Here is a 17,256-nt window from a genome sequence, read left to right as displayed (position 1 = left end):
GAAGCCACTGTTCTAAAGGCTGTGGCCACTTGCCATGGACATGTGTGTTACACTCAGCCGTAGCCATTGATGAAATATCCAAGAGGTCCCACTGGTCGGAGATTCTTACCAAGCATGGCATGATTGCTGGCTGAGCTTCCTCCGTTCCCGTCGGCGTCATTGTGCGTGATGGCGACGACTGCCGTTGAGGGCGCTGGCTTGGTGAGTAGGTTCCTTTTGAGGAGGCTAGGGAGGATGCCTTCCACGTACTCCCGCCATTGCTCGTACTTCTTCTCCTCGTACTCCCGCATCTGTCTGGCTACACCCAGATACTTGCTCCTCGCCTTCAAGGAAATAAGACTTACGATTACTGAACATGCCAATCCTTAATGATTTATCCAAACCGAAGTAAGTAGGCCTAAATTAATTGACGAGATCTGTTAACCTCTACAATCATAAACGGCAAATTTGATAATTTTTGACCCACATTAAGGCACGGAAGCGAACTAGAATGTGAAACTGTGATATCAGATCAGGTATTTGTGCTGCCAATTTGCAAAAGTTGAATGCATTGGGACTTGAGCGAATTTTGCCTTCGCCTGATGCATGAACTAACCTATCGACGTTCAGGTTAATGAATGAATAAGTTCCATGATTCTAGATAGAGCAAATATCTAAGTCTTGCTCAAACCTAAAAGCATATTCTCTGACACCTGCCAAACCACTTTCAATGACTTTTCTACCGTGCTGAATCCTCCAAATTCATGCAAGACTAGATTTCACCAAATTCTGGGTGGTTGGAGTTTAACCTTATATACTCTGAGATTCTTCAAGATCCATCTGGAGGTTTGGGAGAATTTTGTAGGGTTGTGGAAGGTAGAACCCAGCCTACTTTATATGGGGCTTGATGACCTTTGAAAGTAGCAGTAAAGAGAATGTGCCATTGGTGTCCTGCACAGTGGAGGATTTTGTGGGATTGTGGAAGGAGTACAGGATTAAGGAAATCAGTTTCTGTGAAGCATTCCAGGACGTACCGCCTTTCCGTACTCGCTGTGCAGAAGATCCTCCATGGACTGGAAACGGATGATGGTGTGCTTGATACGATAGAAAAGGGAACGCTCCCAAGCAATAGCGCCCCCTACAGGTGGCTGGTTCTTGGAGACAGGCGGGTTGTCCTGATGTTGCTTGAACAAGGCATTGACCGTATCCACCTGGGGAAGAATGACCATAAATAACGACTACTTATCACCATGGAAACAAATCATATTTGCGACAACTATATATTTCGGGGAGTACTCTTATTCTGCACAGTAATAAATTAGCCTGAATGCAAAAGCTTCAACTATATGGATCCAACTCTTTTGCAAACTTTGCTTGTTTCAGAATATTTTAGTGAACAATTCAGTAAGCAAATAAATCACCCACCCTTAAGATTTACATGATTTCTGACAAACTCGTAAGCAGCATGTATGACAGATTTGATTTTCACATCTAGTTATTTCTTTGGTTTACGGCAACACAGCTCACACTTTCATCAAACAAGACACTTTCAAGATTAGAAATAGACAATGCCCTTTGCAATTCATCTGAGCAAATGTCTATGACGTGAACGATTTTACCCTGGGTAAAAGACCTCTCAGCAGAAAAGTAGCATATCGTCATGCCTACCTCTTTCCCATACTGCACCAGAATGTCATTGAACTTCTTCATCATCTGCGAGTTGATGGCCTCCCGCGAGCGGATGTTCTGGAACTTCAGTAGCATGTCGAAGGCGCCTTCAGCCGAGCGCAGCGTCTTGAAGGACTCATTGATGAAGTGCTTGGCTTCCTCCTCGATGGCCGCCACCTCCTTGTTAAACCACTCCATCACCTTGCGCCATTGGAGTTGGTGCTTCAGGCCAAAGGGGTCAAAGCTCACCTGGGGTCAGAGGTCAAAGGGTAGATTGGAATAAGTGCTGATCAACCCTTGATCCTATCTCAGCAGGTATGTGGCCTAGTGGTTAAAGTTTGTGACTCAGGAACGTGGGGCTGGGGGTTCGAATAAATTGGGGCCTTGGGCAAGTCACTTTACTCCCATTTGTGTCTCTCTGCCCAAGAGTATCAATGAAAAAAAAAATTTGCCTGTGACAAGGTTCATATTCTCAACACCCCCCAAAAATTCCACGACTTTTAATGAATTTTATGGTCCATTTTCAAAGACTTTTAATGACTTCCATAATCAATCTCAGGGCTTCAACATAACAGTAATAACTGTCTGTGATTCGCAGATTGGCGCACTTAACGCAAAGTATTAAAACGTGTCTTGAAAGACACGACACAATTATAAATTAGAAGATGTAAGGAGGTGAACATGTAATGACTTTAATGACTTTCTACAAACATTTAATGACTTTTCCAGGAATTTCATAACCACAATAAATTTAAAGATTTTGAAGGAACGTAATGACCGCTACGAACCCTGTATGAGGAAATAAGCAGGGTTACTAACAAGAGGCACCTTGTAACCTCTGGCACTGAAAACACAGTCATTACTATTCTCATCCAGCCGGTCAGAAAATCTCGCTTACCAAATTTATGTGCTAAGCAAAAAAAAAGCAGAACATCATTCATAAAGACCATACACTCTGTGCCCTTATAACCGGTAACCCAGGCCCCATCTTTCTGAGAAAATAAATTTTGATGCGGTCGGTTGGAATACTGCTGGGGAGTCTGACTCAAAGTTTTCTGGCAAATGATTATGGAGGGGACAGTGCAGTGTTTTCATGGTTTTATAGCAAGAATCCAAGTCGAGATAGGCACATGAAGTTGAGTGAAAACAGGAGGTTGAAGGCAAACGAAAGTGGTAGACAAAAAAATTCTGGGTTGAGATCAGGATAGGAGAGAAAACAAAGTAGCACTCACGTCTTGAATGGGCTCCACAAGTCCATCCACTCTCTTGAGAACATCTTCGATGCGTTGAGGATCACCGGTGACCGACTTCAACTCGGGGCCAAAGATGTGGTAGAACTCTTGCAAGACCTGCAAAACAGACGGAAATAAACTCAGGCAATTGGCAACAACTCTCAAGAAACAATTTGACCAAGGCTTTGCTGAGTTATTTTTTGGATTGCCGCAACGAGGTTGTAAATACAAGGAGAGAAGTGTAAAGAACATATTTGTACAAGAATACATGGCTCAAAAAATTTGGAGTGGTAATGTGACCACATCTAGATGGTACTTTCTGCTTACAACCATGACGTTACTTGTGAAATTCACAAGCAGGAAAAGAGATTCCTGGGCCAAAAGGACCCTAACTGGACACGAGCATTGATCTTGATTGTTTTCTGCCAAACTTTGCCAAGCACGATTTGGGAGTGCAATGCTTCCAGAAAGTGGAAATGTATTTGCCACTCGTCAAAAACGAAAGATGGAACTTGTCCTGTTCCATCATTTATGTCAGGTTTGGCTTATCCTACCTGTGCCACGTCGTAGATGTCCTGGCAGATTGTGGCCATGTAATCTGTCCTCTCAAAGAGACGCTTGCGGTCAAACTCCCATCTGGCATCTCGCCCCGACGCCTCAATCTTCGCCCGCACCTCAAAGTAGGATTCCTTCCACAACTCCAGGGTTTTCTTGGCTTCCAACGTCCTTGCTTTAATCTGAGATGGTGTTTCCCTGTCAAGCAAAACAAAAAGAAATTCAAAATATAAATTCAAAGAAAAACTATATTCATCATATCCACTTTAACTGTAGAACAAAAAAGGTTCAAATATTACAATAAAAAGCTCTCTTCGTCTTTTTAAATGCACTTTCTCCCATATCTTTTAAATGACTTTTTTAGTTTTCTTAATTTAACATGTTTAATGATTGTTGGGTTTGTCTTTAATCTCACCTCAGCTTTTTTTTTTAAAGAATGCACATTCCATTTATGTCAGGGACTTGGACCGATATCATCTTCATGACATCAGTCTTAGTTGGCTTGCTGAAACATTAATCGATGGCACAAATCCTCACTGATATGAACTACTTACTTGAATATGGTTCTGATGTTGATGACCTTGGCAACTCTCTCGGCCAGCTCCCATGCGATACGTTCCATCAGGGGCACCATTCGCTCATCTCGGTTGTAGTGCCTGGATATGATCCACACCATCCGGAGAGCGTTCATCATGGATGGTAGGGTGTCCAAAACAATTTGGAAGCCCGCTCCGTGGGTGACGTTTTTGAAGTGTCTTTCCAGAGTGCTGAGGAATCGGACGTTATCCTTGGCTTCGACGTGGTATTTGTTCAGCTCCGAGCGGTTGAGTTCGAAGCTCTGGAGGACAGCGTGATCTCCCATAGTGTCTCTCTTGGCTAGAATCTCCAGCATCTTCTTAACGGTGTGGAGTTTGAGCTGCTCAGAGAGGGCACTCAGCGCTGCATTGCGCTCCCGCCAGAAGTCGATCTCGGCCAAGGGGCCGTCTCCCTGCGGGGTCTTCTTGAGCTGGACCTCCAAGGCGCTGGCAATCTGTTTGGTCCACTCCAGGCAGGCCGTCTCAATCTTGTGGACCAGGATGTCGTCTTTGGTGAGCTCAGCCACATCGCCATCCAGGTTTAGATGGGGCACGTCCAGTCGTACCTCCCCCTCGATCTGCTGGATGGTACGGCTGATGTGGGTGGCAAACTTCTGCATATTGATGAGGAACTCGTCGCGAAGCATGGCCCGGTGCTGGGACTCCACCAACTTCTGCTGCTGTGTGACGTCCTCGTCTTCATCCTCCTCATCCATGTCATCCTGGGAGGTGGAAGAGAGAGCAGCTTGCTGCTCACCGGCCGTAGGGGCCTCGCCGTTCTTGTGTGAATTGAACGACAACAACGGGATGTAGACCTGTCATGAAAATTAGGGGAGCAAAAGTAATGGTTTAAATAAATGCTGAATCTTTAATTATGAAAACAGTTCAACATCTCAAAGAAAACAATTTATATTTCAGAAATTTGGCTCTTCCAAAATTAAAGACAATGAGTTAAACAATCCAGAGAGATCAAAAGACTTCCTGATCAGTTGTGTTATAATAATACAGCTGATGTTCATTAGCAGAGCTACACCAATTCTTGTTTTTTTAACACATAATAAACACTTTCCTCCCTGACAATCGAAAGAATTTATACCAAGTTAACACAACCTCCCTACACAGTTTGCAAATAAGCTTCTAAGATTTTCATGACCGATTTATAAAAAAAACCACAATCTAATTCATCAAAGTAACTCTTCCAGGATTTTTCTCCGCAAGGTTGTTTGGAAAGGATGTCAAAACAATCTGGTCATCTCTGTAGCTAAAACCTTTTGACACGATGAACATCTCTGTATATTCTCTTATTTTCGATGTAGCACGGGGTCCTCTTATTTTTTCCAAATACTCGTTCCTAATTCAAACAAACTGCCTGACCTGCATGATGACTTGCTCCAGCATGGTCAGAGAGCTGCCGTTCAGCACCCCAAACTCAAAGAACTGCGGCAGGCTGGTGTTGGCCTCTTCCAGGCTGTTGGGCAGCTCAACCATGCCCGGCGTGTTGCGTAGGAAGTACACGCAGTCGTTGTTGCACACCTCCTCAGGCACCGTGCCGTGGCACATGTGAAGCAGCGTCCGCTCAATGGTCTGCTTGACGATTTTCTGGAAAATTTTACGGGAAAAATGCTGAGGAGTTATAGATTGATCTACTTTTTGGAATACCCATCTGGGGTTTCTAGGTGGACATCAGGTGGTAATTTACTAATTTACTAAAGCAGCTACAGCAAGATATTATGTACTTATGAACTAAAGAAGGCATTACACACCAGTGCTAAACTTGTTTCCAGCCTCTTCCATTATTTTCTAGATTTTTATGGAGAGCACGGACAGCAGTTTTCCAGTAAGGAGACTTATCGCTGTTTCATGTGCGTAAGTGTTAATTTTTCTGATTCTTATGCAATTCAGAGTGTCCTACTGTGATTCAGCATTTCAGATCATGCACAATCCATGAGCACAAAAATCTTCTCGATATACATCCGCTGGGCGAAAAACTGTCACCAGCCAAAATGATGAACAAATTGCATCTCTTGTGACTGCGTCATTGTTGAGCTTTGCAGTTGCTGGTACAGAAAGGCTCTACAAAATTGGCCAAACCATTTGAACATTTACAACTGGTCGGTAACTCAAAAGACGAGCACCTCAGTAAACTGAAGGTAAGCTACGATCTACAGTCCCACAAGATCTACACACCATCTGCGGTACTCTCTCTGGCGAGGGCGCTATAACTCCATCAATGCCTTCCTCCGGTTTGATCTCCTCTGGTTCCTTAGGCTCCTCCTTTGGTGGTTCCTCTTCCACTTTGGCTGAGGACACGCCCTTCTTGCCTTTCTTCTTTTTCTTTTCTGCAAAGAGGCGTCAAATGGGAGTGTAACCATGCTTCAGGAAACATTGGCATAGCAACACTGCACACTGATCAGCAGACGTGAGGGCACACTTCAAAGCATCACTGAGAGATGAGTTAGGTCAGAAAATTTACTTGCTGAGTCAAGTTGAAAGCATATTGTAGCTTTGTAAACGAAGGGCTGGCTAGGGTTATATTCTCAACAAAGCAAAGCCTTCTCAAAAACGCATGCATAAGGTTTAACCATGCTTCTCTGTTACTGACCAACACATCGCTTTCATGGAGGAAATGGTAATTTCAAAAAGTTCATTTGAGATTAACACCTGTGCTCAGAAATACCCAGCAGAGAATGTTTGAAAAGCTCTTACGCTGTGTCTAAATGAGTTAACTACATGCACTGTCAGGAATAATATATGCACTTCTTAGTGGCTTCCATCGAGGTGTGTATGACTGCAAGCCATGGCCTGGTAATTCAAAGGTTGCCTTACTTTTCCCCTTTTCTTCTTCCACCGGTGTTTCGGCCACAGCTGGGGTCACAGTGGCCTCAGTCAGCATGCCATCTTGTGCAGATGTAATTCCATCGATTCCTTCTCCTCCTTCGACATTCTCATCATTGAGAGCTTCCAGGGTTGGATCAAGCTCTGATGGCTCTGCAGAAATAGAGAAGTTTTGATAATAACCATTGTACAAAAGTTCACACTTGATCCCACAAAGTAAGTGTTTAGCGCTGTCTTTTTTCAGTATTTTGTTTTAGTTAGTAAAAAAACTAATGGAAATTAATGTTGACGTGTTGATTATTCAATTAAATTTTGGAAAGAATTCCATAAAAGGACACCGCTCGACACCCAGTGCACAAACCCAATAAAACTTGTCTGAAAATTTTCAAGTATTTTCTATTTGAATATCTCAATATTTTCACTGGTTAATTTGACTTTTTGGGCATACTTATTGCTTTCAGGCAGCACCAGTATGTGAAATTCTTTACAAATTTTCCATTAATCAAAAACATGTTCAATTAAGCAAAATCACAAACTAGGCATGACTCAGTCAATTCAGAAATTCCACGGATGTAGTACTACTTCAATGGGGCGGCGAGGACATCTACGACTTTCGCAAAATGGCAAGTAGTAACCAATGAAAACAGTGAACGTTTCTGCAATTGTTTCAGTAGCATGTTAACAGTAAACTTGCTGATAACGCACCAATTTCCACTTCAACTTCGATCTCTTCCTCTTGTAATCTCTTGTAGAAGATGGCAGCTGACTTTCCCTCTTCGGGAGTTTCGTTGAGGAACTTTGCCAAAGCTCTCTCGTATTCGCCATCATCCCGATTCAAAAGTTCCTCAAAAACTTCAGGGTCTGTGATGTTTAGCGCACAGTAGACCTTGTCACGGAGCCACTCAAATCTTACGTCATCCATATCTAATTCAGGCGTTACTTGGTATTCATAATGAGCTGGGAGACAGAAATTTCATTTGATTTTTGCAAAGTTTATCATTCACATCCAGATCCCCTGGAGGCGGCCATCTTGGTTTTGAGTTTACGTTACAGCCGCATCACAGCTAAATGGTCCCTTTACTAATTGATTGAAAATAAGTGCACACGATAAATAGATTTTATTAACAGATGCAGATTTTTAATGAAGATGGAATCAATTGATTCTATGTGTTTATCTTTGGAAAAGTTTTATCTTGTTGTGTGATTGGTAAATTTGGTTTGAACAGCGGAATGCGTATAAATATAATTTTGATATAAGATGTAAACCGGTCACATAGTTTTAGATACGGTTGCTGTTGCTAAGGCCCGCTTCTGAGCAAACCACAGGATTATTATGATTGACCAAGATATTATGATCACCCAAATGACATTTAAAGTAAACTGCAATAGCACTGGGTGCTGTTAATTGATATCTTTGCAGTAAATAGTGTGTTATTTTGCTGGATCTGAAATCACGTCATTTATCGCGAGAACTAGAAGCGCGCCGATTCAAGAAATGACTTGTGTTTTACAGCCACTTCGTCCATTTACCATTGTACCCATTTGCCACTTTGCCCATTTAGCACTTCACCCATTTGCCACTTCGCCCACCGTGCCACAATACGCATGCCCTAATTTCACAAGCACGTACGCCCGTATTTAATCGACAAATCCCCGCATCCTTCAAACTGATTATTACTTGCTATTTTTTAGATACAATAATCATAACATCAAGACTCATGCACATTTTAAGTATTTCAAAAGCATTGTTTCTGTTTACATCAAAGAATTAAAACCTTGACATTCTCTATATCCACCCTATCATAATGTTGTTTTTGATGTTTTTATCTTTCCTGGCATTCAAAGTGGGTTGGGTAATTGTTTTAATTTGTCCTCCTCTGAGCTAGTCCTCTCTTTAATTTTGAGCGGCTGTGCATGTGGGCGAAGTGGCGCATGGGAGAAGGGAGAAGTGGCATGTGGGCGAAGTGGCAAATGGGCGAAGTGGCAAATGGGTGAAGTGGTTGTGGGCGAAGTGGTAAATGGTGAAATGATCGACACCGGTTGTTAGTCTTGGCTGCAGTCTTTTTGGAATATATAGATTTGATATTTAATTACTGCTAATTGCATAGGCTGCGCCTGTACTTAAAGATACAAAAATGCAGGATTGTACAACTGCTTTGTGTAGAATCGTGTGTAACGTTCCACTACCTGCGTACCGCATTCACTTATCCCGGCAACATATATCTCACATGTAAAGGTTGACCGGTCTTTGTAGGGCCTATGAGTAGTACTAGAGAAATGAGAGAGCTAGGACAACCTCAAAAATTGAAAATTTCTTCCTCTCCAAAAAATGTTTAAAATCCCAAAATTCCCGAACCCCCAAAACCATGTCAATAATTTTTGCCAACCAATTTGAATACGTAAAATTAGTCGCAGCCCACGCCGCCTGGTTATTCACTCCGACCCACAGCCGTGAAAGAAGACCTCATACTTTAAGCGAAAAAGGGCGTCCGACGCCGGCAGCATCGCACCTGCTTGGTGCAGGAAACGATCGAAGCACGGTCCTAAATGTTATCGCCCTTATCAGATATTTATCCCCAATTATTTACTTTGATTGTAGTGGGTTAATATATTGAAAAGCATCAAAATCACCAAAATCAAAAATCGAGATGCCAGACCAACAAAACTCTAAAACCAACGTCAACTGTAACTTTTGCAAAAATACATTTCATTCAGTTGATGTGACAGACGCTTGTAATTCTAGAACTTGTTTAAACTCTAATCATATCCATAAATTATGTAACGATCGATTTGTGACAAAAATCACTCAGCCTTCGAACTAATTCCAAAAATTAGTCAAATGACTCTTACTGTAGAAATTGCTCTTCGTTAGGAACACATTCTTGACATTTTTTAGTCGTGGTAGCACTTACCGACTTTTCAGGGACAGGACACACCCCAGATAATTGTAAAAAGGCTTAAAAGTATCTTTCAGTGATGATTAATTTCCTTAACCCTATGTGCAGTGCACGTGTGCAGTGGGCGTGGTTTAAACTGAAGTGACGTCACATTTATGAACCGGATACTGCCAGAAATCTACAAAAGGCGTGTGCAACCAGCATTCGGGTGGCTCCGTTCTTACGAACGAGTCCCGCGTGCAGAAGGAACGGCTTGCAAGTGCCGTGTGTGCAAGGCTGACCAGCGCTGCGTATGAAGTCGGCATCAAAGAAGTGCCGTGAAAATAATTATAATCAGTCGGAAGAGAAGTGCCGTGAAGTTTATTATTGGTTAGCGTCATTCAAGATCAGCGTAACAGCTAGTTTTCACAAGTTAATTTTGACCAGCCGGCCCAGCCTAATTACCGAAGCACGAAACAACAATTTGTCGTGCAGACCAGCATACCAGAATGCGTAATAGGCTTGTTGCAGCGACCTGACTCACTCTTTCTGACCACCGAGTTGGGTGAACTAAATGTAAAAAAAATCTTTTGACGTAAATATGATAGAGACACCCAAGAGATTTCCGAAATAAATGAGATAATTTTCAGTTGTGTTCTGAATACAGAAGCTGTTTCCTCGAGTAATTCTCTTCATGGTCCGTTACTCATTCATGCGTGCGCCTGCGCATTTTTATTAGTTGACTGCTATTTCTTCTGGTGGCGAAACCTTCCTGGTGAGCCTGGACTGCCTCAATCCCTCCCCCAACCCTTTGACCCCGCATAATTAGGAAAGTTGTTTGACATTTTGGATTTCTCCCCCTCTCCCTCTTTCGTCCCCGCCCTTCCCCCATCGGCTGACTGTGACTGAGACTACAGGCAGCAGGTAAGACAGCCGTAAGTATACGGTGGGTATATTCGCCAAGTTCTCATCATTCTATGACTCAATTGGCCCCCTCACCCGTTACATTATGTATAGAATGTAACTTTTGCAAATCTTGCGGCGAATGCGAAACTTGTGCAGAACATTGTAATAACTGCGATGGTTGCGGTAATTGCATGGGCTGTGTCGATTGCATAGGCTAGATAGCATCCATTGTTGCAATTGTGATAATTATGACAGCCGTTAGTTGTAGGCCTAGCAGTTGTGATCATTGTATCGAATGCGATAACTGTACTGATTGTAATTACTGCACCAACTACAAAATTTTAGCTGCTATATCGTTTATAGTTTTATTTATATACGACAGTAACAGTAGATACGGTTCTTATAAAAGGATGAGATTTAAAAAAGAAGATGATCCCGATCCCATCTTTGAAACTGACCTAAAAGTAGATATTAGGCTTAATAATTGAATATGATGAAGATATAGACATAGACGTGATTCTTGCAGCAGTTTTGGGGGTTTGGTTAGGTCTTTGGAGTCTAATTTTAGCTGCAGCTCTTTTAGCGCAACATCATCGGAGGCCTTAGAGATGGCATTGAATTTGCAGTTGAAATACTCCTTGAATTTTTTCGAAAATTGTAGTTGGATCCACCGATAAGTCTGAAGGATTCGACATGTTAAAACCAAAAACAAGATAAATTGTACTAGAATAGTGGATTGCAAGTCGAAAGTGACACTCGGTGGGTGCAAGATCTGAATGAGAATACGAGTGGTACACACGCTTTAAATACATGATACGCCTCAACAATCCACAAAGAGGAGCCACAAAGGGGTAGCGAGAATTCCTACCATCTAATTATAGAATGCAGATATTAGAACAACTTCACGTATGGCCCCACAAACAAATAAAACTAAATAGTCATTTAACTCAAAAAACATGAAAACATCATCACATTCCACATGCAAACCAAACCAACCAAGGTTAACCAAATTTATATCGTAACCGAAGACCACTTCCGCCTCATTGCCGACAACACAGACCCAACCGTCGATCGTAAACGGCCCATTTGATCCAGACAGACTCGAGATAGCAGACCCCGTGGTAAAAAAGAGCGAACATACGCAACATTATTGTTGATCATGATACCCAAAACAATCTGCTATGGCGTAAATCCAGTCTATAAATTTGGTGCCAAAGAAACTACTCCCGAAAAATCGTTGGACATCAAATCTGCTATGAACTTCAAGAGCAAACGATTGATATCCTCGACCGCATAAACTTTGCTGCTTACAAATACATCGGCACGCAAACGACTAAAACTGACATTCCACCAAATTCGATAAACGCTTACAGGTTGAATTTGTGGGATAAGAAACGCATGTAGGCCTAAGTCAAGTTACAAACCACGACTACGCTGTTTGACGGTCGTAAAAATCAAATATCGCAGGAGCAACTCGACCATTGTCGATAAACGTTGCGACGTGCTTTCGTTGGTTTGTCCCAAAGATTTCTATTACGGCACACATGGATCTTTGTCTTGCGACGCCAGCGTTAGTCACTGTCATTTCGGATAAAACAGCATTGCAATTATATTGTTACAAGGATTTGACAGCACCAGCAGCGACACAGAGTAACTAACACGTATTAAAGATTTGATTGTAAGCCTCGTTATCTTTGGGATAACGAGGTTATTTTATGTCAGACTTAAATAAATATATATTGTATTAAGAAGACACTTGTAAACACGTCAATAAAAGAAAAAAAGACGAATTTGTTAATTGTAACGATTGTTTTAAAAACTTACACCCTTATACAGACTTTGAAGTGGAAAACGTAGGAGGCCGATACAATCAGCGGTTTGTTTATAAAAGGCCAACATCTAAAACAAACAAAGTGCTAAAACAACTAGACATTAAATTGGCAGAAGAGCGGCGAGCCTCATAGAAAACAAACTAAACCAAATTTTACAAGGCAAGATCTCCAGGGGCCAAGTACTTCGTGCTATCGTCGCAGTGTGTTATCAAGACATGATGAAAGAAACGTCAGACAAAGCCAGGGACCTGTTTCAAGTCTCTGAAAAAACACTGGAGCGACTCCGTAAGGAAATTTAGTATATTATAAAAACACGTCGAATCAGATTGAAACACACACTTTTTATTTGACCGAAAGTGAGCTGACTTTTAAATTGAAACACGTCATCACTAACACAAAAGGTGACAAAGCCATTAGTCAAAACACTTTGTTTGAAGCTGGTTACACCTTAGAATCAGACAGACGCGCGTTTATTCATTGCAGTCAGTTGAATACCTGCGTCAACTTTTATAACAGGTGGTCGTTTAATTTTGTCCGAACTTAACAAATTTAATCAAATTACGAAAGAAAAGATTCGCTCAAAGACAAGTACCAAATTGGAGGAAGCCAAAATGGACAAGGCCGAATTTGGTCGTCAAGTCAAAGAAAAGGCGGAAGCTATTGCAGCTGATTTAAAAACAGATCTGATGAAAAAACTTGGCGAGTGAGTTTAACGATTAACAAGTCTGCCAAGTATTCTGAACGAGAACAACCGGACTCAGTCACGTTGGCTTGGTGGATTTTATTACGCGCAAGTTAAAATTGACCGACGTGGGAATCACGAAGCTGAACGAATCGATTAGAGCTTACTTTTACCCGTTATTGGGAACTGAAGCTCAAACAAAAACAAGCGTATTAGCGCCTGGAACGGGATTAGATTCTCAACAGCAATTTGCTACCATCGTGGAATCTTTGATTAACTAAGAGCCAAACGTAGAACATGTGTCCAAGATTTGTCAGACATCATACATGCATCTAAGAAGAATAGCAAGTATCAGACACTTACTTTCTCAGAACGCAGCAGAGCAACTCATTCCTGCCTTTATCACTGCTAAACTTGATTTTTGCAATAGCCTGCACACCGGTCTTCCGCACGGTAGAATTCATCGTTTGCAACTTGTACAGAACGCTGCCGCACGTCTTCTAACGAGCACCAAAAGAACAGCTCACATAACTCCCATTCTCAACAAACTACATTGGTTACCCATCAAATACAGAATTCAGTTCAAGATCCTCCTTCTCGCATTCAAGACACTCCACGGCTCTAGTCCCCTTTATCTTGCAAACATGCTGTAACTCCGCTCTGTCAGGCCGGGTCTGAGGTCAATAAGTAATACCCTAGTTGTTCCCCGGACTCGGCTGGCCAGTGCCGGAGACAGGGCTTTTTCTACAATTGCACCACGCTTATGGAACTCACTCCCGGATCATCTAAGACAAGAACATGACATCAAGCAATTTCAGCATCATCTCAAAACATTCTTCTTCTCACAAGCTTTTTCACTATGAATGCACAATTGAGTTTTTCATTTTCTCACCTAGACCGGCGCCTCTGAATGCTTTGCAGATACAGTGCGCCTTATAAATGCTTTATTATTATTAGAACAAAGCATTAATCAATTCCAAGACTCATTACAATATGCCAAAACACCTCTTAAGTTTGTGGTTGCGCCTGGTTTGTACCTCGTGCCGTCTGATATGCACATCAGAATCGGCACGTTTGATGGATACAGCAATAATCTTCAAATAGCGACGCCTAACATGCGAATGGGTTATCTTCCAACGTTAAACTCTAATTCAAAACCTGAGATTATCGATCCACCGTCCAAATTGGCCAATCCAGAAAATAAGGTTGCAGAGTCAGACCCCACGCCTAATTTACCCATTCAGGCAAAGAAGCTGCTTGACGTTCACAACGAAGAACAGATGTCGTTAACGGTCGGAGCTATTGCCGTCGGTGGAATCGCTTTTATGGCATATAAAGTATTGACTTAAACAAGGTCAAGTCAAAAATCAGAGAACAATTTTTTAAAAAGCCTTGTTACTCCAGAAAAGAGTCACAAGGCTTTATTTTTTCCGTCTCGCGCAAAGTCGAATCGCTGTACATTACGGCGTTAATCGTTTCTTTGATGCGATTGACTTGCGTTCTTATTTGATCGGTGTTTCTGTTTATAACTTCTAATCTACCTCGTCTTTCGACTTCTTAATCGTCTAAGCTTTCTTTAATTTCTGCACGTTCAACTGGCGATTGCGCTTCCTCTAATTCGTTTTTAAATATAATTCGGTGAGTTTGTCCAAATCGAACGCTTTAATTTTTAGTAGCTTTACCGAGCATAGCCATCCCATTGAGATGACGCTGACCACAGCGCCGTGATATACCGTATTGGCAATTCCATTTACGTCTATTGCTTTACTCAATATGTTTTTATTATATAGCTATTTTTAATTTAATCCATGTCTAAGGCTACCGATGCGGGTGCTTTTTGGATGGGCGGCAATGGCTGTGCAGATGGCGCCGACGTTTTCTTCTTTTTTAAAAATAACGCGAGAGTGATTCCGCCAATCAACAATCCGCCTAAAATAAAGTTTCTGTGATCCGCAAAAGACGGGCAAGTTTTGCTTTTGGTGTCGGACTCGGCAGGCTCTCCAGCTTTTAATTGTAAAAGTAGTTTCTTCATAATATGTTCTGCTAAGCGCTTGCCTTGTTCGACTCGCTTTGGATTTTTATTCCGTGTAACTTTTTCTGAGGGTGTCCTGGTCGGACTCGATGGTGGAACTTGCGGTTGTTCCTCTGCTGCTTCCGTCGACATCTTCTTTTAATCTATAAGAACTTTTATTGACAGCTTAATGTTTCGTTATTAATGCAACGGCATCTCCGCCCTCCTTTGAGACATTTATAACGAGCATTATATTTTTCAGCTAAAATGTTACAATCGTTACAATTTGTGCGTGTTTCACCATTAACTTTAACCTTAAATGATTTCAAATCTTCCTGTTTATGGCAACGATTACACAGTTTTGTTTCCATCTTTATTTTGATATTACATAAATACATTTTATCATTTTTTTATATAACTTGATAATAGACGAGAGGCTCCGTCATGAGAACTAACTTTGAGAATTTCACGTCACGCAGAGGTGTCGTTTCAATCGATACCGTTCTTGATCAGGTATCGCGTCATTCTAGTAGCCTGTCTCAAAAACGCGAGGACGAAGAAAAAAAGAGAAACGATTTGGCTTTAGAACAATTTGCGCAAGCCAAACAAACCTGGAAAAAAATCGTGTATAGCTGTTGGATCTTTTAAACGCATTTACGTGCCTTCGAAAGACCAATGGGTTAAAGAACTCGTTTGGATTCTCGGAGGAACTGCCTTGGTCGTTTTTTTGTCGTATCGGTTTGTTTAACTTTATTTTAAAATGGACAAAGAATTCTCAAGATTGTTTTATAGTCCGCTAGGCTATTGGAAAGGCGAAGCGCTGTTGATCAATTACACAAAAAGTGTAATTGACATCCATTCGTTTGGAATTGGAATATTTTCGGGCGCTAGAGGAAAATCATCTCGTAAATCGTGTAAGTGTTCGGGGTAACCAAGAGTCACTTCAAACATGTAGCCAGTTTTAGAGTAAGGCGAAAGTTTTTGAATGTACTCTGAAGTAAACCTGTCTAGCTCACTAACCCATCTAAAGTTTCCAATGGGCAAATATTGGCTCATGGCCCAACCGTATAAATTGTTTGCATCGAGGTAGGCGATTACGACGTTGGGTGATTTGGGTCGTAATCGGGTAAATATTTGTTATTTGCTTTTGCGTAACGAACGGCCCCAATGCTAGATATGCCGCCGCGTTTTGCACATTCAAAAAATAGATGTTTGTCGATATCAGTCAAAAGTTCGAGTTGAACACCCAAATGTTTCAACAAAGCGTCCAAAGCGTTTTGACGTACAGATCGTAAAAGTCGCCTAAGGTACGACATCCAAATACTTGCCAGACCCGCTGGGCTCTTGCGTAAGCTTCTTCGGATACAGTCTCTTGTTTGAATGAAATATAAAACGCTTCTCGCGATGGTAATTGCTTTTCGTCGAATCGATCAAAAAATCGATGTACTCATGGGGTAAACGCCTTTTTCTAAAAGTAGCTCATCTAAAAACTTGAGTTGGACCACAGAAAAAGAAATGTACTTTTCAGAGTTTTTTGAAATACAAAACAGTTTGTCGTCGCTCGATGAGGATAGTCCTTGCATAATCAAATGAGCGTCGTAATTTTCCAAACTTTGTAAAAATACCGGAATATCAATTTGTCTGGAATGATTTTCAGTTGTAGATTACAGCGATTGTGTGCCACTCCTCTATATTCACCGGTGATGTGGCAATAGTCATTAAATTTCCGGAAATGCAATGGTATTCGATATAGCCGTTATCTTTTATATTTTTAGATGCTTCCTTTTCGGCTTTGGTTTCCGGGTTTCCCGGATTAATACAATGGCATTGATCATATCTTGGCAAACACGTCGTTGATTTTGCGTTTGTCTTTCACAATCTGCTCCTCGATATATTTTTTTCATACAAACGCCGTAGCATCAAATGACAAAGTACGAGTGACCCAATGGCTTGGGATGTTGCGTTTTAACCATATTCCCTTCTTGGAAAAGCACAGGTTCTAAAACAGATTAAAAACCGGCATATGTAATGAATGGCGCGGGTTGATTATTTTTGTGATTTTTAAATCTGAGGATGTTTTGGACTTTATCTTCTTTGGGTAGCAC

At 41.6% G+C, this 17,256-nt stretch overlaps 1 protein-coding gene across 1 annotated transcript in view; it reads right to left on the bottom strand.

Moving 5' to 3' along the window:
* Window positions 1-8,001, bottom strand: part of LOC110976928 (dynein axonemal heavy chain 10-like) — a 65,820-nt gene extending 57,819 nt beyond the window's left edge. Inside the window, exons 1-10 of the mRNA XM_022230642.2 lie at window positions 7,550-8,001; window positions 6,836-6,997; window positions 6,197-6,348; window positions 5,384-5,608; window positions 3,989-4,824; window positions 3,434-3,632; window positions 2,880-2,996; window positions 1,648-1,896; window positions 1,014-1,190; window positions 110-323 (exon numbers count right to left, since the gene is read on the bottom strand). Coding sequence (XP_022086334.2) covers window positions 110-323; window positions 1,014-1,190; window positions 1,648-1,896; window positions 2,880-2,996; window positions 3,434-3,632; window positions 3,989-4,824; window positions 5,384-5,608; window positions 6,197-6,348; window positions 6,836-6,997; window positions 7,550-7,766 — 2,548 coding nt within the window. The 5' untranslated portion in view covers window positions 7,767-8,001. The remainder of the gene's footprint in view (window positions 1-109; window positions 324-1,013; window positions 1,191-1,647; window positions 1,897-2,879; window positions 2,997-3,433; window positions 3,633-3,988; window positions 4,825-5,383; window positions 5,609-6,196; window positions 6,349-6,835; window positions 6,998-7,549) is intronic.
* Between the last annotated feature and the right edge of the window lie 9,255 nt (window positions 8,002-17,256).

The sequence above is a fragment of the Acanthaster planci genome, linkage group LG09 (genome assembly GCF_054643075.1).
Source record: "Acanthaster planci isolate LZ-2023a linkage group LG09, COTS_SCS, whole genome shotgun sequence".
NCBI classification, from domain to species: domain Eukaryota; kingdom Metazoa; phylum Echinodermata; class Asteroidea; order Valvatida; family Acanthasteridae; genus Acanthaster; species Acanthaster planci.
Note: the sequence above shows the minus strand (reverse complement) of the source record. Positions and strands in the feature narration are given on the sequence as shown.